The following is a 26688-nucleotide window of genomic DNA, read 5'->3' on the forward strand; positions in this document are numbered from 1 at the left end:
CTTAATTTTCAATTGGTAACCAATTTCTGAACAGTTTTTTTGAAATAAGCCCTCCCATCTCCTTTGATTTGAAATTGCATGTCTATACACATTGAATTCACAAATGATCTAGGGTCTTTTTTGGGTCTCTATTATATATCCTTGATATAATCTGTTTCTGTGTAAGTATCATACTGTTAGAATTTGCCTGGCATCATAATACATTTTATATCTTAATGGGCAGGTTTTCCCTTCTTGTTTTCCTTGTTGTTCTCCAAACCTTTATTGACTATTTTCCTCTCATTTTCAACAGTGATCAGGCAGTGATATTATCATTGAAATTTTCTGTTACAGTTGTCACTGATTCCTCACTGAATCTAGAAAAAAAGTTTCATTCGCAACTTAGACATCTAATAGTCCTACTAGACTGAGCTCTGTAAGGACAGGAACTATGCCTTATCCCTTTTTGTCTGTAGTGCCATGCACATCATAAGCACATAATAAATATTAGAATGAATTTATTTTAATTCACACTGTTACCCTAGAAGATGGTTCTAGGTGGCTATTCAACCAGAGGGAGAAACTGTTGGATTGTTTGTTGTATTAGTGCTGAATACCCACTTCATTACTACTGAAAATAGTATAAATATGATCTTCTACTAGAGATCTTTTTGTATGACTATATATTTTGAAAGAACTTTCATTCATTTACATCAGTGAGCATCATGTTAAGTTACATTTGCAGTTAGGTATGGGACAAATTAATATTTTATGCCTTGTAGAGATGTGGTTATGTGATGGCCTTTTGACATTAGTCGCAAAATTGATACCAACCTTATATTCTGATTGTCAGCTTTATCTATGGAGACTATGCCGTTTTTGCCCTAGATAACAGTGTTTAGCAGTGTAATTACAATTTGCACTTTTTTGCTTTTTCTTCCCCTGCGCTACCTGATTGATTGACGCACACTGAAGGAATTGGCAAATTGTCAACTGCTGATGGTAAAGCTTTTGCAGATCCTGAGGTACTCCGGAGACTGACCTCCTCAGTAAGTTGTGCATTAGACGAAGCTGCTGCTGCACTGACACGGATGAGAGCAGAAAACAGCCACAATGCAGGACAAGTAGACACGTATGTGTATAATGACTTTTTCTGGGTATCAAACATTTTCTTGAGTGGAATTTGGGGAAGTAGCAACTTTTGGTTAATTCTGTCTTTTGGAGGGGATTATAACTTTAAACGGATATTAGAATGGATATTATATTTTAAGTAGATATATAAATATATATATGTTACATAGATATGAAATTGGATACTATATTTTTATTGTTGCAGTCTACTCATATTCATTGAGCATTCTTGTGGCATGTACTATACTATACTAGACTCTGTAAGAAATCCAAAGTAAGATCTTACTTCTCTTTCTAAGGAAATTACTTGTTCTAAAGATTATAGTGGTAAACTCTAAGCTGACTGCTTGAGTAAATAATAAATGAAATGGGTTGTTAATTCAGTAATCCAGGTGCGTGCTACTCAGATATGGTCCATAACTAGCAGCATCAGCATCACCTTAGAGCTTGTTTGAAATGCAGAATCCCAGACCTCACCTCAGAACTACTGAATCAGATTCCGCATTTTAACAAGAAACAGGGGTGATTTGTATGCACATTAAAGTTTGAGATTTATTGATTTTGTTAACCATTGTGCAGTAAAATATTTACATAAATTACATCTTCTGTTACCAAATAAAATTTTAAGCCATAGAATTATATCCCAATATCTTTGGGAATTATTGTATTGGTAGAGTTTAAAAACTTGTGCATCTAATACTTTTTAAAACTTTATTTAAAAATTAATATGACGGGTGGGAGGGATGGGGTGGCTGGGTGATAGACATTGGGGAGGGTATGTGCTATGGTGAGCGCTGTGAATTGTGTAAGACTGTTGAATCACAGACCTGTACCTCTGAAACAAATAATATATGTTTAAAAAAAAAAAAAAGAAGAAAAAGATAGCAGGAGGGGAAGAATGAAGGGGGGGGAAATTGGAGGGGGAGATGAACCATGAGAGACTTTGGACTCTGAAGAACAAACTGAGGGTTCTAGAGGGGAGGGGGTAGGGGGATGGGTTAGCCTGGTGATGGGTATTAAAGAGGGCACATTTCTGCATGGGGCCCTGGGTGTTATACGCAAACAATGAATCATGGAACACTACATCAAAAACTAATGATGTAATGTATGGTGATTAACATAATAAAAAAATTTAAAAAATAAAAATTAATATGACAATATGTTGGAACATTTTGAAAATAAAAATGACAGCTGTTTTCATATTCAATTTACTGCCTTTCTGGCTTGGTTGGCCTACATGAATAATTAGTATTACAAACACACAAAATGTTCGTGCAATTTTTCTCCTTACTGTATAAACATTTTTCTGTGTATGACTCTTTGTATTTAATATAATTTATTATCATAGGTTTCTGAGTCTTTCTTGGTTAATTGTTGATGGTTTTGTTTTCAGTCGTAGTCTGGCAGAAGCTTGTTCAGATGGGGATGTGAATGCTGTTCGTAAATTGCTAGATGAAGGCAGAAGTGTAAATGAACATACAGAAGAAGGAGAAAGTCTGCTGTGTCTGGCTTGCTCAGCAGGGTATTATGAATTAGCACAAGTAAGCAGAAATTTTCTTGAGTATTGAAATTGTGGAAGGATTTTGATGTTTTGTTTTTATTACTAATCAAAGAAATTATCATTAGAGGCCAAATTCCTTCCTTTTGGGCAGTAGGTAAAATAGAAACTGGTAATTTTGTTGCCTACACATGTAACTGGGCATGGTGCATTTTTCTGCCATTTACTCAAAACTGTTCCTAATGAATAAGAAACATATAAAAGTAATAGTGATATTTTCAACTTGTCTTTAAAAATAATTTATTATTTTTATAATGGAAAGTAGTGATTTATTGTCATTTCATGACAATAATGGAAAGTAGTGATTTATTGTCATTTCATCCAGATTATCTCAATTCTTTTAATTTTTTGTCTGTTATAGCAATATTGGGAAATAACCATGTATTTACCAGTTAGTTTCTGTCTTGGGAGTATAGTTTTGCTGTTCTATTGCTAGATAATCCCAAGTATAACACAAATTCTTTGACAAGAGCAGTTAACATTTTATGTTGCATTTATGCATTTATTTCTCTAGAAATACTATTAACAGTAAGAACTGACAGTTTTTCTCTCTGTGTAATGTGTTTTAAAGGTATTGCTTGCTATGCATGCTAATGTTGAAGATAGAGGGAATAAAGGAGACATAACTCCCCTAATGGCAGCATCCAGTGGAGGTTATTTAGATATTGTGAAATTATTACTTCTTCATGATGCAGATGTCAACTCCCAGTCAGCAACAGGTAAGTAGAAAATTATGTGTTAATTTGAGGAAAATAAATTGATGTATTTAATTATAACCTAAGAGATAAAAATTTGATTTTTACAACTGGAAAATCACACTACAGAAAAATCTTAGCCGTTGTCTAGAAACTGAGTAAAATATAAATTAATTTGGTATCTTCAAAAGACTGAGATTCTCTTTGCCTAAGATTGACAGTTTTTCTGCTGGAGACAGTTTCTTTTTTGCCATAATGATATGTAACATAAAGAGGCAAAATTATGAACTGTATGTCTTATAATTCTTTATCTCATTTAAATCCTACTGCCTTGACTTTAGATTATAGATTAACCTGAGGGTATTTACCCTGTGGGGTTTTTCATGTCAGGCATACTGAATGCATTTACTACTAAGATATTCTTGTGGCAGGATGAATTCTATTCTAGTAAGAGGTATTCTTTTAGTTATTTATACTTGCCAGACGCATAGATAGGAGGAGCGTTGGTCATGTGTCTTGAGTTACAGATACAGTTTTAGGAGTAAGATTACTTGGATTTGGGGGCGCCTGGGTGGCTCAGTTGGTTGAGCAACTGCCTTCGGCTCAGGTCATGATCCTGGAGTCCCTGGATCGAGTCCCGCATCGGGCTCCCTGCTTGGCAGGGAGTCTGCTTCTCCCTCTGACCCTCCCCCCTCTCATGTGCTCTCTCTCATTCTCTCTCTCTCAAATAAATAAATAAAATCTTTAAAAAAAAAAAAAAAGATTACTTGGATTTGGTGAGGCAGCAACATATAATGAAAGTGTATCATTGTTCCATACCATTAAGTAAATATTAAATGTAGATGATGAGCAAGACTTCCTAGAAGGGATTGTAGACTATTTTGCTGACTGCTTTGTCTTAGTTGTAATAATAGTAACATGCATAATGTGTAAAATGGTTGAACAGTTGAATTCTGAACACATTGGATTCTGGAATGTTACTTTTCTTTTTCTTGCTGAATTTTTAAAACCGTCTTCTTCAATGCCATACTAATACATAGTTAAACCATCTCCCTTACCTCCTCTAATAAATAAAAATCCTCAAAACAAAATCAGGAAAGAAATAAGTGGCAAACCAATAATGGGATAATGACCTTTTAAAGAAATTTTTCTTTTGAAGGAGTTATGCTGAGGGGTTATATCTTCCTACTTCATTAGCTTGTCAAGTAAGATGAAGTGTCATCTTGAAAAATCCCTTTCAGTATGTTTTTATTTAAAATATTCTAGTGTATCATTCAAAATTACTCCTTTTTCTTTTGATACTGTACAGCCTAGAAATCCTTAACATTTTCTTTCTATGTATATTCATTTCTTAATTTCCTTTTACCTTTCCTTTATCTATGCAGATTTATTCATAAGACTGTTCATTGTTTTAGGTACATTTTCCTTCTGACACATATCTTTAATCTAGTAGGAAAATAAGTAAATTGGCCTGTTTATAACAAATCTTTTATTTATTTATTTTTAAAGATTTTATTTATTTATTTATTTGAGACAGAGAAAGGGAGAGAATGAGCCGGGGGGAGGGGCAGAGGGAGAGAGAAAGAGAGAAGCAGACTCCCTGCTGAGCAGGAAGCCCAACATGGGGCCCCATCCCAGGACCTGGAGATCATGACCTGAGCCAAAGGCAGACACTTAACCAACTGAGCCACCCAGGTGCCCCTATAGTAAATCTTTTAATTAGTGAGAAAATTAAGATGATGCTTCTAACCAATAGAACAAAAAAAGGTGAGATGATAGTTCTAGCAGTTTATGTAAGGGAATTGAAGGGGTAGAACTAGAGCATAGCATAGTTATAATTTTATCCATTTTATCATAATTCTGTATATCTTTTTTTCTTTGATAGGAAATACTGCACTAACATATGCCTGTGCTGGAGGATTTGTTGACATTGTGAAAGTGCTACTTAATGAAGGTGCAAATATAGAAGATCATAATGAAAATGGACATACCCCCTTAATGGAAGCTGCCAGTGCAGGTCATGTGGAAGTTGCAAGAGTTCTTCTGGATCATGGGGCAGGCATCAACACTCATTCTAATGAATTCAAAGAAAGTGCTCTTACCCTTGCATGCTACAAAGGTACTCTTTCTATATATGAATATTTACAGTTTTTTTCATAACAGCTTTGCATATTTAAATATTTGAGTATTGAGTATTTGAATTAATTTTATATTTATGTTTTCCCTGTGCTGTCAAATTATGTAACTTGTAAGAGATTATATAGAAAGTCCATTTTAGCCTGTATTTCATAAAGTATAATTTCACAGTGTATGTTTATTATTTTAATTCAAATTTATTCAGGTAGCTATGAAGTCAACGAAAACTTGTAGCACAGATTTAGAGGGTTTCCATTTTTTAATAATTTTTGTTTTATATGATTTTTCCAACCTTTATTTCAAAAATAATACACACTCAAATAATGGTAATAATCACAGTTGATACAGAAAACCTCAAAAACACAGAAAAGCATAAGGAAAAGAAATTTTACAATGACATGTATTGTTACCACATAAAGATTAAAGCATGTAAGCAGTATTTTAGTATACTTATTTCCAGTGTGTTTTTTAAGCATATATGTATAAACAAATATATATATATATATATTTAAACTAAACAACCATACTTGCTTTATAGTCTGCTTATTATATTTAGCAATATATCATGTACATTTCCCATCTCAATAAATATTTTTGTAACACAACTTTTGATGACCACATAGTATTTCACTATTTCAGCTAGGAGTGGGTATGGCTGCATGTGTCATGAAACCTAAATTAATAATGATTTAAACAAAAGAGAAGCTTGTTTTTGTTTTTTGGTTTTTTTTACATAAATCAAGTCCAAGGGTATAGGCTGTCTAGAACTAGTATAGCTGTTCTACTGCTATCAAGATCTCAAAATTCTGTTTTTCTGTTCTGTCTTCCTACTATTTGATTTCTATTCTCAAAGTTACCTGTAATCCAAGATGGTAGCTAAAGCCCCAGCAATCTATGTTGTAGGACAAAGAGGCTAAGGGCAAAATGGGGAGTGCTTTCCAAATCAGTAAGCTACCTTTAAGGAATCTTCTTAGAAGTTCTGCCTTATAGCTCCCACTTACATTTCATTGGCTACACATAGCAAGGGAAGCTGGGAAATGTAGTCTTTTAGTGAGGCATGTTGCCACTCAGATAAAAATCAGAGTTCTGTTACTATGGAAGACTGAAAGAGTGGGTATTGAGTAGGGAACTAGTAGTCTCTGCAAATACATCAAATGGATGTACCATAATTGCCTATTGTTGGACACTTGAATTGTTCCCAGTTTTCACTATTATTAAAAACACTGTAATAACATCCTTGTGCAGACATCTTTGCCTAATCTCTGATTATTTCCTTAGGATAAATTCCTGGAAGTGGAATTGCTGGGTCAAAGGGTATGGACATTTTTAAGGCTTTTGATACATATTGCCAAATAGCCTTCTAGAAAGGTTGAAACAATTTACACTCCCACCAGCAGTGTTTGAGAGTGCCCTTTATCCCACCCTACACCCTCACCAACACTGGGTATTATCATTCTTTTTAATATTTGCCATTTTGATAGTAAAAAATGGTGTCTTATTTTAATTTGCATTTGTTTAATAGGAAGGTTTAATTTTTTTGTCAGTTTAGCATTCATTTACATTTCTTTTTTAATAACCATTTCATGTCCTTCATCCATTTTTCTACTGGAGTGTTTGTCTTTTTCTTACTGACTGTTAAGGCTTTTTATATATTAAATGTATCCAGAGGGTTGAAATTATTTTGAATGGAGTTTTCTGTGCCTGTTCATTGCCACAGTGAGTTTATGGTCATTATTTTAATGCTGTTTTTATGAAAAATATGATCCAAACACATTTTACCTAGCATTCTATTTGATTTCAGTGTTTTGATTTGATAGTTTGATAGTTTATATAGATTAAATCAAAGAATGGTATTATTGCTTTACTTGAGTTATGTGCTTTCTACTAGTTCAGTCTTTAAAACCTAGATACCTTGATGAGAGCGTGCTTATTATTTTGGATTGGCTTTGTAAAACGGTCATTCCTTTATTGAATGAAAAATCAGTTCTCATAAATTTTTGTATAGATACCTGAAAGAAAAGGATTCCCCATTTGTATTAAATTAATAACTCAATTCTTCAGAAATACGGTTTGAAAATTCATGTTCTTTTCTTTTTTTTTTTAAGGCCATTTGGATATGGTTCGCTTTCTCCTTGATGCTGGTGCAGATCAAGAGCACAAAACAGATGAGATGCACACTGCCTTAATGGAGGCTTGCATGGTAATTTTCAATTGTACTCATTTGAGATGACATTGAAAAGCAATGCTGTGTTTAACCTTTGTTTTTGTTTTGTTTTTAAAGATTTTATTGTCAAAGAGAGGGGGAGAGATTGAGAGCGAGTGAGCACAATCAGGAGGAGCGGCAGGCAGAGGGAGAAGCAGGATCCCCTCTGTGCGGGGAGCCTGATACGGGACTCGATCCCAGGACCCTGGGATCATGACCTGAGCCAAAGGCAGACACTTAACTGACTGAGCCACCCAGGCGTCCCTGGTTTTTTTTTTTGTTTTTTTTTTTAAAGAAAACTTGTTATTGCTTTTATGTACAGAAAATTCAACAGCATACACTTAGCCCAGTTGGGTGGCCAGTCCTTTAGCCTTTGTTTTTTCCATCTTGGCAATGTGAATCACTGAGTTTGGACCCAGGACCTTGCCTCCCCAGTGACAGCAGATCTCATCATATCTGTCATTATAATTGGTCCTGATAGCTTCTGCCAGCTTAGCCAGAGCTCCTCTGTTTTCTGAGTTAACCTGTGTGAAGGCTACAGTGGTGCAGGCCTTCCTGTGGACCAGACACCCTAGCCTGGCCTTCCCCTTGATAATGAAGTAGGAAACCCCCATCTTATCACATAGGGCAGGCAGAAAAATAACCAACTCAGTGGGATCCACATCATGTGCAGTCACTACCAGCTAAGCCTTCTTATTTTCTCCTAAGGTGGTGACATTATTAAGCCCACCTTGAAGGATAGGCGGCCTCTTAGTGGGGACATTGCTTTGCCAAGAGCTTTCTTCTCAGCCCATGTCAACAATCACTCCTTCTTCTCTTCTTTGTGTGTATAGTCTTTAGGGTTTCCTACATATCATCTGTGAACAGAGATAATTTTATTTCTTCCTTTCTTATTTGGATGCCTTTTCCCCCCCACCGCTTTTCTTGCCTAATTGCTCTGGCCAGAACTTCCAGTACTATTTGAATAGAAGCGGTGAAAGTGGGCATCCTTGCCTTGTTCCTGATATTAGAAGAAAACCTTTCTGTCTTCACCATTGAGTAGATGTTTACTGTGGGTTTTTCATATTTAGCTTTTATTATGTTGTGGTAGTTTCCTTCTAGTCCTTATTTGTTGAGAGTTTTCATCATGAAAAAGATTTTTTGTTAGATGCCTTTTTTGTATCAATGGAGAAGATACTGTGATTTTTTTTTCCTCTTTATCCTGTTAATGTGGTGTATTACATTGTTTTATTTTCTTATGTTGAACCATCCTTGAATTCCAGGAATAAATCCTCCTTGATCATGGTGTATAAACCTTTTAATATGCTGCTGAGTTCACTTTGCTAGTATTTTCTTGAGGATTTTAGCATTCAGTATTCATAAAAGACATTGGTCTGTACTTTCCTTGTAGTGTCTGTGGCTGACTTTGGTATCAGGATAATGCTAGTCTCATAGAATGAGTTAAGAAGTGTTCCCTCACCTTCAGTTTTTTGAAGTAGTTTGAGAAGGATTGGTGTTAATTCTTTTTTAAATGTTTGGTAGAATTGGTAGAATTCACCAGAGAAACCATCAAGTCCATAAGTTTTCTTTGTTGAGAGATTTTTTTTTTTTTTTATTACTGATTCAGTCCCTTTACTAGTTAAAGTTGTATTCAGATTTTCTATTTCTTTGTGATTTAGTCTTGATAGGTTTTGTGTTTCTAGGAATTTTTCCATTTCATCTAGGTTATTCAATTTGTCAGCATACAATTGTTCAGTGTGCTATCTTATAATCCTTTTTATTTCTGTAGAATTGGTAGTACTGTCCCCACTTTCATTTCTGATTTCACTAATTTAAATTTTTCTTTGTCCATCTAGCTAAAGGTTTCTCAATTTTGTTGATCTTTTCAAAGAACCAGCTTTTGATTTCATTGATTTTTCTCTCTCTATTGCATTCATCTCTGTTCTAACCTTTATTTCCTTCTGCCAGTTTTGAGTTTAGTCTTTTTTCAGTTATTTTAATTGATGTCTACTTTGTGTAATTTTTTACAATTTTTATTAAGTTATTTTATTTTATTTCAGTATATTTAACATACAGTTTTATATTAGTTTTGGGTGTACAATATTCTTTTTTTTTTTTAAAAAAGATTTTATTTATTTATTTGAGAGAGAGAATGAGATAGAGAGAGCATGAGAGGGGGGAGGACCAGAGGGAGAAGCAGACTCCCTGCCGAGCAGGGAGCCCGATGCGGGACTCGATCCCAGGACTCCAGGATCATGACCTGAGCCGAAGGCAGTTGCTTAACCAACTGAGCCACCCAGGCGCCCTGGGTGTACAATATTCTTATTCAACAATTCTATACATTCCTAGTGCTCATCATGATAAGTGTACTTTTTAATACCCATTGTGTATTTTGCCCATGCCCCTACCCACCTCCCCTCTGGTAACTATCAGTTTGTTCTCTGTAATTAAGAGTCTGTTTCTTGGTTTGTTTCTCTCTCTTTTTTTTCCCCTTAGTTCATTTGTTTTGTTTCTTAAATTCTGCATATGAGTGCAATCATATGGTATTTGTCTTTTTCTGACTTACTTTACTTAGTTTTATACTTTAGCTCCATCCATGTTGTTGCAAATGTCAAGATTTCATTCTTTTTTAATTAAGCTGAATAATATTCCATCGTGTGTGTGTGTATCTATATGTGTATATATATGTGTATCTATACACACACACCACATCTTTTTTTTTAAAGTAAAATGACATTTTTTATTTGTTCAGAATGCTTGTTTTTAAAGTTAACTGAAATTAAAAATGGTTTGTTTTCCAGTGAAGTTAACACCCAAAACTATTAACTTCAATATTAAAAGTCTATAACAAAAATGGACCTATATTTAATCTCAGCTGATACCTGAATAGTTATATATACACTATGCAATGACATCTATTCTTTTTAACAAAGCACAGCCTCCCGATCAGACACAGAAATGCAGAAGTAACAGTGTTACTTTCATTTTTTCCCACTAGAGTAAAATATTTTAATCTCTAGAATTCATAAACTCAAAACTGTTGACACAATTTTAATTGTTTTTTCTTGTTCATGTCTGAAGAGGAGCTTCTTTCTCTAAGAAATTTTATATTTTAGAATCTTTCCTTTGAAATAGAAGAAAGATATGGAATCTCCTGAGTTATATATGCAGCTTATGCATTCTTTAGAAGTTATTTTTAAAATATTACAAATTAATCATATATATCCATAATACACATCCTTGTTATTCATATATTCCTTTAAGCAACATTCAAGGAGATTTGTGCTTTGTACGTTTACATTACTTTAGAGCCTATTTTTAGCTTTCAATAAAACTGTATATCCTTTATGTGGAAAACCCCAAAGACTCCACCCCAAAACTGCTAGAACTCATACAGGAATTCAGTAAAGTGGCAGGATATAAAATCAATGCACAGAAGTCAGTGGCATTCCTATACACCAATAAGACAGAGGAAAGAGAAATTAAGGAGTCAATCCCATTTACAATTGCACCCCAAACCATAAGATACCTAGGCATAAATCTAACCAAAGAGGCAAAGGATCTGTACTCAGAAAACTATAAAATACTCATGAAAGAAATTGAGGAAGACACAAAGAAATGGAAAAACGTTCCATGCTCATGGATTGGAAGAACAAATATGGTGAAGATGTCAATGCTACCTAGAGCAATCTACACATTCAGTGCAATCCCCATCAAAATACCATCCACTTTTTTCAAAGAAATGGAACAAATAATCCTAAAATTTGTATGGAACCAGAAAAGACCCCGAAAAGCCAGAGGAATGTTGAAAAAGAAAAGCAAAGCTGGCAGCATCACAATTCCGGACTTCCAGCTCTATTACAAAGCTGTCATCATCAAGACAGTATGGTACTGGCACAAAAACAGACACATAGATCAATGGAACAGAATAGAGAGCCCAGAAATGGACCCTCAACTCTATGGTCAACTAATCTTTGACAAAGCAGGAAAAAATGTCCAATGGAAAAAAGACAGTCTCTTCAACAAATGGTGTTGGGAAAACTGGATAACCACATGCAGAAGAATGAAACTGGACCATTTCCTTACACCACACACAAGAATAGACTCCAAATGGTTGAAAGACCTCAATGTGAGACAGGAGTCCATCAAAATCCTAAAGGAGAACACAGGCAGCAACCTCTTCGACCTCAGCCGCAGCAACTTCTTCCTAGAAACATCGCCAAAGGCAAGGGAAGCAAGGGCAAAAATGAACTATTGGGACTTCATCAAGATAAAAAGCTTCTGCAAAGCAAAGGAAACAGTCAACAAAACCAAAAGACAACCGACAGAATGGGAGAAGATATTTGCAAATGACATATCAGATAAAGGGCTAGTATCCAAAATCTATAAAGAACTTATCAAACTCAACACCCAAAGAACAAAGAATCCAATCAAGAAATGGGCAGAAGACATGAACATTTTTCCAAAGAAGCCATCCAAATGGCCAACAGACACATGAAAAAGTGCTCAATATCACTCGGCATCAGGGAAATCCAAATCAAAACCTCAATGACATACCACCTCACACCAGTCAGAATGGCTAAAATTAACAAGTCAGGAAATGACAGATGTTGGCGGGGATGCGGAGAAAGGGGAACCCTCCTACACTGTTGGTAGGAATGCAAGCTGGTGCAGCCACTCTGGAAAACAGTATGGAGGTTCCTCAAAAAGTTGAAAATAGAGCTACCCTACAACCCAGCAATTGCACTACTGGGTATTTACCCCAAAGATACAAAAGTAGGGATCCGAAAGGGTATGTGCACCCTGATGTTTATAGCAGCAGTGTCCACAATAGCCAAACTGTGGAAAGAGCCAAGATGTCCATCGACAGATGAATGGATAAAGAAGAGGTCGTATATATATACAATGGAATATTATGCAGCCATCAAAAGGAATGAGATCTTGCCATTTGCAATGACGTGGATGGAACTGGAGGGTATTATGCTGAGCGAAATAAGTCAAACAGAGAAAGACATGTATCATATGACCTCACTGATGTGAGGAATTCTTAATCTCAGGAAACAAACTGAGGGTTGCTGGAGTGGGGGGTGGGGTGGGAGGGATGGGGTGACTGGGTGATAGACACTGGGGAGGGTATGTGCTCTGGTAAGCACTGTGAATTGTGCAAGGCTGTTGAATCTCAGATCTGTACCTCTGAAACAAATAATGCAATATATGTTAAGGAAAAAAAAAAAAGAAGATAGCAGGAGGAGAAGAATGAAGGGGGGGAAATCGGAGGGGTAGATGAGCCATGAGAGACAATGGACTCTGAAAAACAAACTGAGGGTTCTAGAGGGGAGGGGGGTGGGAGGATGGGTTAGCCTGGTGATGGGTATTGAGGAGGGCACGTTCTGCATGGAGCACTGGGTGTTATGCACAAATAATGAATCATGGAACACTATATCTAAAACTAATGATGTAATGTATGGGGATTAACATAACAATAAAAATTTTTTTAAATAAAACTGTATATCTATAAAGATTTCTCAAATATTTAATAAATGAGGCAAAACAGCCATTATGAAAATATAAACTGCTATTAGAGATTTTCCATCTCTCATTTTTTATGCATTTCCTGTCAACCATGTCATTTCCTGTTCTGCAGGGCACACACCACATCTTTATCCATTCATCTATCGATGGACACGGGCCACTTCCATAATTTGGCTATTGTAAATAATGCTGCAGTAAAAATACGGGTGCATATATCCTTTTGAATTAGTGTTTTTGTATTCTTTGGGTAAATGCCCAGTAGTACAATTACTGGATTGGATGGTAGTTCTATTTTTAATTTTTTGAGGAACCTCTGTACTGTTTTCCACAGTGGCTGCACCAGTTTGCGTTCCCACCAGTAGTGCACAAGGGTTCCTTTTTCTCTGTATCTTCGCCAACACTTGCCATTTCTTGTGTTGTTAATTTTAGCCATTCTGACTCATGTGAGGTGATATTTCATTGTAGTTTTGATTTACATTTCCCTGATGATGAGTGATGTTGATTTTCATTTGTCTGTTAGCCATTGGTAATGTCTTCTTTGGAGAAATGTCTGTTCATGTCTTCTGCCCATTTTAAATTGTATTATTTGTTTTTTTGGGTATTGAGTTGTAGAAGTTCTTAATGTGTTTTGATACTAACACTTTATCAGATAGGTCACTTGCAGATACCTTCTCCTATTCAATAGGTTGTCTTTTAGTTTTGATGATTGTTTCCTTTGCTGTGCAGAAGCTTTTTATTTTGAGGTAGTTGCAATAGTTTATTTTTGCTTTTATTTCCCTTACCTCAGGAGAAATCTAGAAAAATGTTGCTATGGCCAATGTCAGAGAAATTACCACTTGTGTTCTCTTCTAGGATTTTTATGGTTTCAGGTTTCACATTTAGGTCTTTTATACGTTGAGTTTATTTTTTTATTTTTTTTTAAGATTTTATTTATTTTTTATTCGAAAGAACGCATGCATGTGCATGCACGCAAGCATGTACGTGAGCAGGGGGAGGGGCAGAGGGAGAGAGAGAAGCAGAGTCCCCTCTGAGCAGGGAACCCAACGTCTGACTTGATCCTAGGACTCTGGGATCATGACCTGAGCCAAAGGCAGACGCTTAACCTAGTGAATCACCTAGGTGCCCCCAATGAGTTTATTTTTGCATGGTGTAAGAAACTGGTCCTGTTTCATTCTTTTGCATATAGCTGTCCAGTTTTCCTAACACCATTTGTTGAAGACACTATCTTTTTCCCATTGCATATTCTTGCCTCTTTTGTTGAAGATTTATTGACTGTATAATTGTGGGTTTGTTTCTGGGCTTTCTATCCTATTCCATTGATCTTTGTCTCTTTTTGTATCAGTACCGTACTCTTATGATTCCTGTAGCTTTGTAATATAACTTGAAATCTAGAATAGTGATACCTCCAGTTTTGTTTTCCTTTTTCAAGATTGTTTTGACTCTTCAGGGTCTTTTGTGGTTCTATGCAAATTTTAGGATTATGTGTTTTAGTGTTGTAAAAAATGCAGTTGGTATTTTGATAAGGATTGCACTAAATCTGTAGATTGCTTTGGGTAGTATGGACATTTTAACAATACTTGTTCTTGTAGTCCTTGAGCATGGAATGTCTATTTCTTTGTGTTGTCTTCAGTTTCTTTAATCAGTGTTTTATTTTTTTGAGTATAGGTCTTTCACCTCCTTGGTTAAGTTTGTTCCTAGGTTTTTTATTTTTGGTGCAATTGTAAATAGGATAGCTTTTTTTATTTTTTAAAGATTTTATTTATTTATTTGACAGAGAGAGACACAGAGAAGGAGGAACACAAGCAGGGGGAGTGGGAGAGGGAGAAGCAGGCTTCCCGTGGAGCAGGGAGCCCGATGCGGGGCTCGATTCCAGGGCCCTGGGATCATGACCTGAGCCGAAGGCAGACGCTTAATGATGAGCCACCCAGGCGCCCATATTTATTTATTTATTTATTTGAGAGAGAGAGCGTGAAGGAGAGATATCACAAGCAGGGGTGAGGGGTAGAGGGAGAAACAGACTCCCCACTGAGCAGGGAGCTTGATGTGATGTGGGACTCCATCCCAGGATCCTGGGATCATGACCTGAGCCGAAGACAGACACTAAACTGACTGAGCCACCTAGGCACCCTAGGATTGCTTTCTTAATTTCTCTTTCTCTTGCTTCATTATTAATGTATAAAAATGCAGTGGATTTCTGTACACTGACTTTGTATCCTATGACCTTACTGAATTCATTTATCAGTTCTAGTAGTTTTTTGGTAGAGTCTTTAGGGTTTTGTATATATAGTATTGTGTCATCTGCAAATAGTGAAAGTTTTACTCCTTCCTTACCAGTTTGGATGCCTTTTATTCCTTTTTCTTGTCTGATTACTGTGGCCAGGACTGCCAGTACTGTGTTGAATAAAAGTGGTGAGAGTAGGGGCGCCTGGGTGGCTCAGTTGTTAAGCGTCTGCCTTCGGCTCAGGTCGTGATCCCAGGGTCCTGGGTTTGAGCCCTGCATCGGGCTCCCTGCTCAGTGGGAAGCCTGCTTCTCCCTCTCCCACTCCCCCTGCTTGTGTTCCCTCTCTCGCTGTGTCTCTCTGTCAAAAAAATAAAATCTTTAAAAAAAAAAAAGGGGTGAGAGTGGACACCCTTGTCTTGTTCCTGATCTTAGGGGAAAGCTTTCAGTTTTTCACCATCGAGTATGATAATTCCACTCTGTTCTTTAGAGTTTCCTTCCTTCTCCTCCTTTGGGTGTGTTTTGTACTTCTTTTTCTAAGCTTTTGAAATATGAGCTTAGATTATTGATTTTTCTCTCTTCTAATTGTATGCACTTAGTGCTATCAGTTTCCCTCTCAGTACTACTTTAGCTGTGTCTTACAAATTTCGTTGTGTTGGGGGTGCCTGGGTAACTCAGTTGGGTAAGCATCTGCCTTTGGCTCAGGTCCTGATCTCAGGGTCCTGGGATTGAGCCCCATGTTGGGCTCCCTGCTCAACCCCATGTCGGGCTCCCTGCTCAACCCCATGTCGGGCTCCCTGCTCAGCAGGGAGTCTGCTTCTTCCTCTCCCTTTGCCCCTCCCCCTCCTCATGTTTTCTCTCTTTTTCTCTCTCTCAAATAAATCTTTAAAAAAATTTTTATATGTTATATTTCATTTTCATTCAGTTCCATGTATTATTTTTTATTTCACTTTAAACTTCCTCTTTGACCCATGGGTTATTTTGTTGTGTGTTTAGTTTCCAAACATTTGAAGATTTTCCTGTGATCTTTCTGTTAAGGATTTCTAGTTTGGTTCCATTGTGGTCAGAGAATACATTTCATACGATTTCAGTTTTTTTTTAATTTTTGAAGTTTGTTTTATAGTCAAGATGTGAACATATATTCCCTGTGCATTTGTGGAGAATGTATATTCTGCTGGTTGTGGTAGAGTGTCTTGTAAAAGTAAATTAGATCCTGTTGATTGATGGTAGAATTCTTCTACATTCTTTCTGATTTTCCGTCTAGTTTTTCTAACAGTTATTGAGAGAGTTGTTAAAATCTTCCGTTGTACTTGTGGATTTGTGTCGTTCTTCTTTTAGTTGCTTTTCATTTTTTTCACACTTTTTCACACACCGGAGCTCTGTTGTTTGGTACCTATACATTTTTAGAATTGCTATGTCTTCTTCGTGATTGACCCTTTTATCATTATGTGACATTTCTCTTTGTCTGGTAATCTTTGTTCTGAGGTCTCTTTTGTTAACATAGCTCCTGATATTAATATAGCTACTCTTGTTTTCCAGTAATTGTTTCCCTGATAAATGTTTTTATCCTTTCTTTTCAATCTTTGATATGTTTGATATGCCTATATTGTTATACTGAAGTGAGTCTTTTGCAGACAGCATATTTTTAGGTCATGTTTTATAATCCACTCTTTAAGTCTTTGTTTTTTAATTGGTTTGGTTAGACCATTTACATTTAAATATAATAATTATTATTTTTTAAATTTTATTATGTTATGTTAGTCACCATTCAATACATCATTAGTTTTTGATGTGGTAATCCACGATCCATTGTTTTCATATAACACCCAGTGCTCCATGCAGTACGTGCCCTCCTTAATACCCTTCACTGGGCTAACCAATCCCCCCTCTCCCCTCCCCTCTAAAACCCTGTTTGTTTCTCAAGAGTCCATAGTCTCTCATGGTTCATCTCTCCCTCCGATTTCCACCCCCTTCATTTTTCCCTTCCTTCTCCTACTGTCCTCCATGCTATTCCTTATGTTCCACAAATAGGTGAAACCCTATGATAATTGACTTTCTCTGCTTGACTTATTTCACTTAGCATAATCTCCTCCAGTCCCATCCATGTTGATGTAAAAGTTGGATATTCATCCTTTCTGATGGCTGAATAATATTCCATTGTATATATGGACCACATCTTCTTTATCCATTCATCTGTTGAAGGGCATCTCGGCTCTTCCACAGTTTGGCTATTGCAGACATTGCTGCTATGAACATTGGGGTGCATGTGGTCCTTCTTTTCCCTACATCTGTGTCTTTGGGGTAAATACCCAGGAGTGCAGTTGCTGGGTCATAAGGTAGCTCTATTTTTAAACTTTTGAGGAACCTCCACACTGTTTTCCAAAGTGGCTGTACCAACTTGCATTCCCACCAACAGTGTAAGAGGGTCCCCCTTTCTCCACAACCTCTCCAACATTTGTTGTTTCTTGCCCTGTCCATTTTTGCCATTCTAACTGGTATAAGGTGGTATCTCAATGTGGTTTTGATTTGAATTTCCCTGATGGCTAATGATGATGAACACTTTTTCATGTGTCTGTTAGCCATTTGTATGTCTTCTTCAGAGAAGTATCTTTTCATATCTTCTGCCCATTTTTTGACTTGATTATTTGTTTTTTGGGTGTTGAGTTTGAGAAGTTCTTTATAGATCTTGGATACCAGCCCTTTATCTGTAGTGTCATTTGCTAAATATAATTATTGATATGATGTTCTTATATTCTGATTCTATGTTGAAATTTATTGTTTTGTTCATTTTTTCCATTTCCCCCTTTATTTTCTTTAATATATCTTTTGTTTTGTTTTTGTTTTTGTTTTTTTTGTGAGAGAGAGAGCACAAGCAGGGGGAGCGGCAGGCAGAGGGAGAGGAAGAAGCAGGCCCCCTTCCGATCAGGGAGCCCGATGCAGGGCTCGATCCCAGGACCCTGAGATCATGACCTCAGTCGAAGGCAGACGCTTAACGACTGAACCACCCAGGCGCCCCTTTAATATATCATTAATAGTCCTTTTCTTCTGTCTCTTATATTTGATTTAGTTCTAGGTCTGCTTTTATTGGTTATTGTATATCTTGACAATCATCACAGTTTCCTGCCTTTTAATGTGTCTGGTATTTTTATTTTTTATTTATTTATTTAATTTATTTATTTATTTTTAAAGATTTTATTTATTTATTCATTTGAGAGAGAGAGAGAGAAACAGCATGAGAGGGGATAGGGTCAGAGGGAGAAGCAGGCTCCCCGCCGAGCCGGGAGCCCAATGTGGGACTCGATCCCAGGACTCCAGGATCATGACCTGAGCCGAAGGCAGTCGCTTAACCAACTGAGCCACCCAGGCGCCCCGTGTCTGGTATTTTTAATTATAAGCCATATGCTATAGATGATCCCTTTTCAAGTATCTTAATTATCCTGTCCTTCTTATAAAACTGTTATGTTTTGTTCTAGCAGGCAGTTAAATTAACCAGTGGATCACTCTGATCATACTGAGGCTTAATTTCAGCTTTATTCTTATACTCCTACTTCCCTGCACCTTGATCTTTGGATATTCCTTAGGTATGGCTCTCTACCATCTCATTTGAAAGCCAGGATATTCACCATTGGTCTTTCTATTCTGGCTGAGTTTGAACTCCCAAGGTCTCCAGCCTTCCAGCAAGCCATTCTCTCCTAGCCTCTTAGAGTGTCATCCTTAGTGTGTTCAACTCAGGAGTTGCCCAAGTATCTGAAGGTAGTTTTATATAGATTTGGAGATTACTCTGTATTTTCTTTTTCTCAGGTATCCTGCCCATACTCCTCAAGTCCTAACTATTTTGGTTGTTTTGTGTTCTGATCTTTGTTTTCTTTGTTGAAAGAGATCTTACACTCTTTGTTTAGCCTCAGTTTCCTTAGACCACGGTTTAGAAGATGCCTAAAGAGAAAGTTGGAGTGAATGTAGCGTTCATCTTATGTAGCACCTTTTTTTGGTGCTTAGCCTTAAGTTGGTTGCTGTTCAGTGTCTCCAGTTGCTTTATCTCTGTTTTCCAAATTTTACAGTTGTTTATTATAGGAGAGTGAGTCCAGTACCGGCTACTGACTAGTCTTAGAATTTTAAAAAATTCTAATAATTATATTAGGCCTTTAAGATTGGATTATTCTGTTTTTACTTCTTTATTTTTTTCCTTTGACAAAATTAATATTTTTTTATTAAAGCAAAAAGTGCTTAGTATAATTTCTATTTTAATATATGTACTCAAGATATGGTAGCAGAAATCAATAAAGAAATTGAAGTAAATTCACACAAAACTATTGGGAGCCTAGAGGAGCATAGCAGTAGTTCCTTGATCTGTTAATACTTATAAATTCTATTTTCTTTTCAATTAGAAACGTATTTCAAACACCAAATAACTTAATACAGTAATTTGGTTAAAATATACTTTATTTTACATATATTTGAAGTATTGGTGTTTTAATAGTAAAGCTAGAATTTTATTTCAGTTTTAGTAAAACTGAAATTTTAATGCCAAGTCATTTGTTTTTGGCATCATGTCAAAAGTGATCAAAGCTGAGCTAGTCATTTAGTTAAATATAATGAAACTCTTGATGGATACTGAAATCTAACATTAATTAAGGTTTCTTTAATTAATTCTTTAATAGAAGAGTTCCCCAATATAAAACCTTATTTTTATACTCAGTCTTTACCTTTCATTAGCAGTGTTTTGGTCCTTTTTGAAGAACAGGACAACATAGCATTTGACTTTATATGCAACAACAATAGTTAAGGCCTATATAAAATTTTGAAGTAAAGAATTTAAAACTAAAGGTGTGCCTGGGTGGCTCAGTCGGTTAAGTGGCTACCTTGGGCTCAGGTCATGATTTCAAGTTCCTGAGATCGAGCCCCACGACGGGCTCCCTGCTCAGTGGGGAGTCTGCTTCTCCCTCTCCCTCTGCTGCTCCCCCTGCTTGTGCTCTCTTGCTCGCACTCTCTCAATAAAAAAATTAAAAAAAAAAAAAAGAATTTGAAACTAAAGAAGAATACTTATGGTGGTAGAAGGATAGAATGAATTACCCTCCATGAGAATGTTTTATTAATTGCCTTACTCTCTGTGCAGATGGACCCATGGTAATATTATTTACAAGTGAATAGATATTTATTTTTACATCTTTGTAAAATTCTTTCTTTCATTGCAACAAGCTAGTGATGAAGAAAAATAGAGGGTACTATCAGCCCACAGGGGTTTTCCTTGGTGACATAATCCCAAGTGGGAATGACTTCATAGAATTTGTTGTTATTTTTTTGTCAAGTCTTTGTTTCTTAAATAGATCTAATGCAGTTTCTACACTTAAATATGACACCTAGGTTTGAGGGTATAGTTATATTTGACTTGGCAGTAGTATAAATAGGAATTATTTTAAGGTACTATTGTGTATGGATTTAACAGTTTTTGAACTTCAGAGAATGTGAAAATTTGTAATTATTTGGAACTGTTAATATATGTCGCAAGTCTGATTCTTGTGGAAAATTTTGGGTTTGTTCAAAAGTAAGGTAAAGTAATTTTAATGGAGTTTTTGATAAGACATCTCAGGTTTCTCAGATGGGCATGATAATATGTATATATCTAAGGTGCATCTCCTTTTCTTTCTCCCTTTCCATCTTTCCTCAATCTCTTACTTCTTTTCTCCCAATTTAAAAATCTCAAAACAACAAAAAAATTCCTTCCTTCTTGCTTTACTTCTAAAAATCTGCAGGATGGACACGTAGAGGTAGCACGTTTGCTTTTGGATAGTGGTGCTCAAGTGAACATGCCTGCAGATTCATTCGAGTCTCCGTTAACGCTAGCTGCCTGTGGAGGACACGTTGAATTGGCAGCTCTACTTATTGAAAGGGGGGCAAATCTAGAAGAAGTTAATGATGAAGGATATACTCCCTTGATGGAAGCTGCTCGGGAAGGACATGAAGAGATGGTAGCACTACTCTTAGCGCAAGGTAAAGTAGTTTTACTTCTTTAATTAAAAAAATACATTTCCTTTGGATATTTTGTACTGAGTATCAGTGAAGTTTACTACAACTAAAATATTTTTTTGCATTGATGATAAAATTATTAGTACTCTAGAAGGAATCCCAGAAGTAGGGAGAGATGATTAACACAATTTAGAACATTTTTATCATTAAGTGTTGTAGCTAGTTTATCAATTTTTATGCTTGCCTCTTAGGAGCAAATATAAATGCCCAGACAGAAGAAACCCAAGAAACTGCTCTGACCTTGGCTTGCTGTGGAGGATTTTCTGAAGTTGCAGACTTCTTGATTAAGGCAGGGGCTGATATAGAACTCGGCTGCTCCACACCTCTGATGGAGGCTTCACAGGAGGGACACCTCGAGTTGGTTAAATATTTATTGGCTGCTGGTATGTGGATTTAAAAATGCCTTTTAGAAAAAGGCTTTTATATTGCTTTCATAACTTTATTAACCTTAACTTTTTCATATCTACAAAAGTTGAAAGCCAGCTCCACAATTTGACTGCTCTTCTTAGGCTCCTAAATCTCTAAAAATGTCATCTTTAAAACATTTTTTTATTGTTATTAATTTTTGCTTCATGACCATAACTTTCTCATCGACCTTCTCTCTCCATTGAATAGTTTGTGGCTTCTGGAAGGGAGAAGTTAGTTCCTCTTAGTCTCTGTTAGTAAGTGGAGGTGGGGATGACATTATAGAGGTTATAGTTTGATACTTTTAAGCCTGTTCATTTCTTGATATTTTTCTTAAGAGAAAAAAAAGAACAAGTGGGAATTTAATTTTTGGCAGAATTACTTAGTTTTAAAATAATTTGTGCTTTATGCATTGGTAAGCAATAGGAAGAAATAAGTAGTTTTACATAAAATATTTGTAGTTTTATAGCATATAAAGAATATACCAGAGGGACGCCTGGGTGGCTCAGTCGGTTAAGCATCTGCCTTCGGCTCAGGTCATGATCCCAGGGTCCTGGGATCGAGTCTTGCACTGGGCTCCTTGCTCAGCAGGGAGCCTGCTGCTTCCTCTGCTTGCTTCTCCCCCTGCTTGTGCTCACACTCTCTCTGACAAATAAATAAATAAAAATCTTTAAAAAAAAAAAATATATATATATATATATATACCAGGAAAAAACTGATCCAGGTAGAAATATACCTTTATATGTATTTTAGAAATAATATAAAATTTTTTGGGGCACCTGGGTGGCTCAGTTGTTAAGCATCTGCCTTCAGCTCAGGTCATGATCCCAGGGTCCTGGGATCGAGCCCCGCATCAGGTTCCCTGCTGTGCGGGAAGCCTGCTTCTCCCTCTCCCACTCCCCCTGCTTGTGTTCCCGCTCTCACTGTCTCTCTCTCTGTCAAATAAATAAATAAAATCTTAAAAAAAAAAAAAAAGAAATAATATAAAATTTTTCTTTTTATCCATGTCTAACATTGTTTAAAACTTGATATATGAAGGGGCACCTGGGTGGCTCAGTTGTTAAGCGTTTGCCTTTGGCTCAGGTCATGATCCCGGAGTCCTGGGATCAAGCCCCCGCATCAGGCTCCCTGCTCTGCAGGAGGCCTGCTTCTCCCTCTCCACTCCTCCTGCCTGTGTTCCCTCTCTCACTGTGTCTCTCTCTGTCAAATAAATAAATAAAATCTTAAAAAAGATATATGAAGAAATTAATATGTAAAGGAAAATAAAATATTTAGCAAAACTTTATTCAACATTTTTAAGCTTTTACTGTTAACATTAATTTCATTATAGCCCACCCTCAATTTTTCCTTTGATTTATTATTGAAATAATTTCTTAGGATTGTTAATGGTTCAGATGATTGTGTAGTTTTTGAACAAAAGCATAGACCAATCATACAAGCTGGCCTCTCCCCTGACTCAAATATTATTAATCACTGCAGTTAATGTATGCATTATTCAGTCATTGTACCTCCAGCATTTTCAGCAACTGTCTTTGTCCCCTTCAGGAGTCCTCTACCAGTGGTTACCTTTCCACAGTCTTCTCACGTCCCTCTACATAAAGTCTTATTGTAAGAGGCTTTTAAAAGAAGGGATAAATGTTTAATAAGAAATTATTGAATACCGGGGTGCCTGGGTGGCTCAGTCATTAAGCATCTGCCTTTGGCTCAGGTCATGATCCCAGGGTCCTGGGATCAAGCCCCGCATCGGGCTCCCTGCTCAGTGGGAAGCCTGCTTCTCCTCCTCCCACTCCCCCTGCTTGTGTTCCCTCTCTCACTGTCTCTCTCTCTTGTCAAATAAATAAATAAAATCTTTAAAAAAAAAAAAAGAAATTATTGAATACCAAGACATTCTGCTCAGCTCTTATGTTATCTCTATTAATTACCACTGGTCCCTGTATAGTAAGAAATATTAAACAGATTCTTACAGATATGGAAACAACACACAGTCATGTTACCCTAAGGCAACCAAGCTAATAAGTGACAGAGCTTATGTTCATACTTAGAACTCTGGACTTTGTTTTTTCTGTTGTACCACCATGGAGTCTCATTTAGCTACTTACGCTAATTTGAAGTATATAGTTTCCAGAGCTATCTCAGGGGTTTGAGAATCACTTTTTTATACGATCACTATAAATTTTTTTTTTCCAGTTTAAAGAGTGTGCTTAATTTACATGAAGTTCTTCTTAGAGTGTAGCACTAAAAAAAAAAAAAAAATAGGTTTTTTAATATATTGCCTCTACATTTTTAAAAATTGAAGAACCTTTTTGTTATGGCATTTTATCAAACATAGAAAATAGTATAGGGGCGCCTGGGTGGCTCAGTTGTTAAGCGTCTGCCTTCAGCTCAGGTCATGATCCCAGGGTCCTGGGATCGAGCCTTGCATCGGGCTCCCCGCTCAGCGGGAAGCCTGCTTCTCCCTCTGTCTGCCACTCCCCCTGCTTGTGTTCCTTCTCTTGCTGTTTCTCTCTCTGTCAAATAAGTAAATAAAATCTTTAAAAAAAAAAAAAAAGAAATAGTATAATGAACCCTAAGAAACCATTCCCCAGCTTTACCAATTTTTAATTTACGGCCCGTCTCATTTCATCTATACTCTTCATATCCCCCATTTATCTTTATACAATTGTTTTTTACTGAGATGTAATTGATATATCTAACATGAGTTTCAGGTGTACAACCTAATGATTTGTTATTTGTATATATTGTGAAATGATCAACACTTAAGTCTAGTGGACATCTGCCACCATATATGTTTAGAGAAACATTTTTAAATTTAAAATTTAATTTTTTAATTTGAAATAAATTATTAAAAAATAAATTTATTTCTATAAATGATCAATAAATGTTTTAATATGTATCTCTGAAAGATAATCTTTAAAAAATCACCACAATATCATTTTCCTACCTAAAATTTTTAAAATAATAATTCCTTAGTATTATTAAATGTCTAAGCAGTTTTCCTGTTTTTCTTACAAATATGTATGTGTGTGTTTAATGACTTTTTGAATCAAGATTCAAGTAAGATTTATACAACAACTGTTGATCAATGTCTCTTAAGTCTCTTTTGCCTGTGGGCTCCCCTCCCATCTTTCTATTTCCTTGCAAGCTTTGACTGAAGAAATGGAATGTTTATCCTTTAGGCGTCCCACAGTGTGGATTTTGCCAATTCCATCTCCATTATTTCTTTTACTTGTTTTTTTGTCTCTTGGATTTCCTCCCTACTGAGCAGGGACCCTGATGTGGGGCTTGATCCTGGGACTCCTAGGATCATGACCTGAGCTGATGGCAGATGCTTAACCGAATGAGCCACCCAGGTGCCCCAGTATGGTTCCTTTCTGTGTGCCTAAATGCATAAAAGAAAAATAGGATACTTAAAATACTTTATGATATTTTAATATTTGAATTCGTCCATTTCATCAAATTGCAAAATTGGACTATTTAATATAGTTTTACAGTTTACAAAGTAAATGTTTGGTTTTTTTGCTGGCTAGGTGCTAATGTTCATGCTACAACAGCAACAGGAGACACAGCCTTAACCTATGCTTGCGAAAATGGACATACGGATGTTGCAGATGTTTTACTTCAAGCAGGGGCCGATTTAGTAAGATATTTTTATTTATTTATTTATTTTGTGAATGTTGATATTCATTTATTTTTAACATTCAGAAAACACTTGTAAAGCAGATCAATAGTTTGCATGTTTTGTAGAAAATAACTTTTAAAAAAGTTATTATAGTTGAGTTCATTGAATATATATGAAAGTACTTAGTTTTTAATAGGGCATACTGTTTCTTTCCTAGGTAAAACTATTAGTTGGTTTCTTCTACTCACCTCAGTCCCATTTGACTTTCCTGAACTTTTTAAACTGCTCTTTATTAGACATATCATAATTTCAGTGATATGTTTACAAAATAGAATAACCTATCAAATCACTTTGATTTCTTTTGTTTCTTTAATTCGTTTGACTTTTGACAACAAAGCTACTGTCCTCTTCCTAACAACATTATTACAGCATTCTATTCTTTTTCTCTTCTTTTAGTGTTTTCTATTTTGGCTTTTCAAAATTTCAAATTAGATGGCAAGGTTCATATGTGTAATAATCTTCACAACTGTGGGGAATTGTAAATAGTTTTTCACTTGAAAGGTTCATGCTTCTTGATGAAATGTGTGCTTTGACTAATTTTTGTTTTGTGAGGGTACTTTAAACTGCTTTTTAGAGTTTGTCTCCAAATTTTCTTATATATATTTCTTAAAAATCTATGTGAGACATGCACATGTCAGTTGTAGAGAACCAATATGTTAAAGTTATTTAGAAAAAACTGTGCAAATATTGCCTTTTAAACCATTTCAAGTAACAGACATTCCTACAGATACCTGAGAACATTGTTGGAAAATAATTATTGGTTAACATAAATGTATAGTATGATTATGCTATTTATCATTATTTCTACTGATACTAAATATTATAATGATAACAATAGGATTCATTCTTATCAATCAGGATCTGCCCCATCAGTTAGAATTTCTGAGAGGTGTACTTTTTTTGCTTGAAAATTATGCAGAATGATATATTAAGTAGATCTTAACCTTCTGCCTTCTTTCCTTTTTTAGACTTGCTTTGGGTCATCCATAAAAATTAAGAATTGAAGTATTTGATCACTTAAAATAAATAGGATATAGCATAAAAGCTATATGCAGAGTTTAATATTCTTATCCTCTGAATTCTTATCTGATTCTCTCTTCTTTCCATTTTTCTATGGCAGAGTCATTTTCTTAATCTGTTGAGAATTAT

At 35.9% G+C, this 26688-nt stretch overlaps 1 protein-coding gene across 6 annotated transcripts in view; it reads left to right on the forward strand.

The window, feature by feature from the left end:
- Positions 1–26688, forward strand: part of ANKHD1 (ankyrin repeat and KH domain containing 1) — a 126212-nt gene that overhangs the window by 32360 nt on the left and 67164 nt on the right. For 5 of the 6 annotated variants that reach the window (XM_064595991.1, XM_045893723.3, XM_064595992.1 and 2 more), the window contains exons 3-10: positions 955–1111; positions 2504–2651; positions 3240–3387; positions 5249–5482; positions 7605–7699; positions 21182–21419; positions 21647–21838; positions 25388–25497. In XM_064595991.1, the coding sequence (XP_064452061.1) occupies positions 955–1111; positions 2504–2651; positions 3240–3387; positions 5249–5482; positions 7605–7699; positions 21182–21419; positions 21647–21838; positions 25388–25497 (1322 nt within the window). The remainder of the gene's footprint in view (positions 1–954; positions 1112–2503; positions 2652–3239; positions 3388–5248; positions 5483–7604; positions 7700–21181; positions 21420–21646; positions 21839–25387; positions 25498–26688) is intronic. The other variant, XM_045893756.3, reaches the window with a different exon arrangement.

Source organism: Mirounga angustirostris, unplaced genomic scaffold (assembly GCF_029215605.1).
Source record: "Mirounga angustirostris isolate CCGP_5_RB_7025 unplaced genomic scaffold, mMirAng1.0.hap1 SCAF_7, whole genome shotgun sequence".
NCBI classification, from domain to species: domain Eukaryota; kingdom Metazoa; phylum Chordata; class Mammalia; order Carnivora; family Phocidae; genus Mirounga; species Mirounga angustirostris.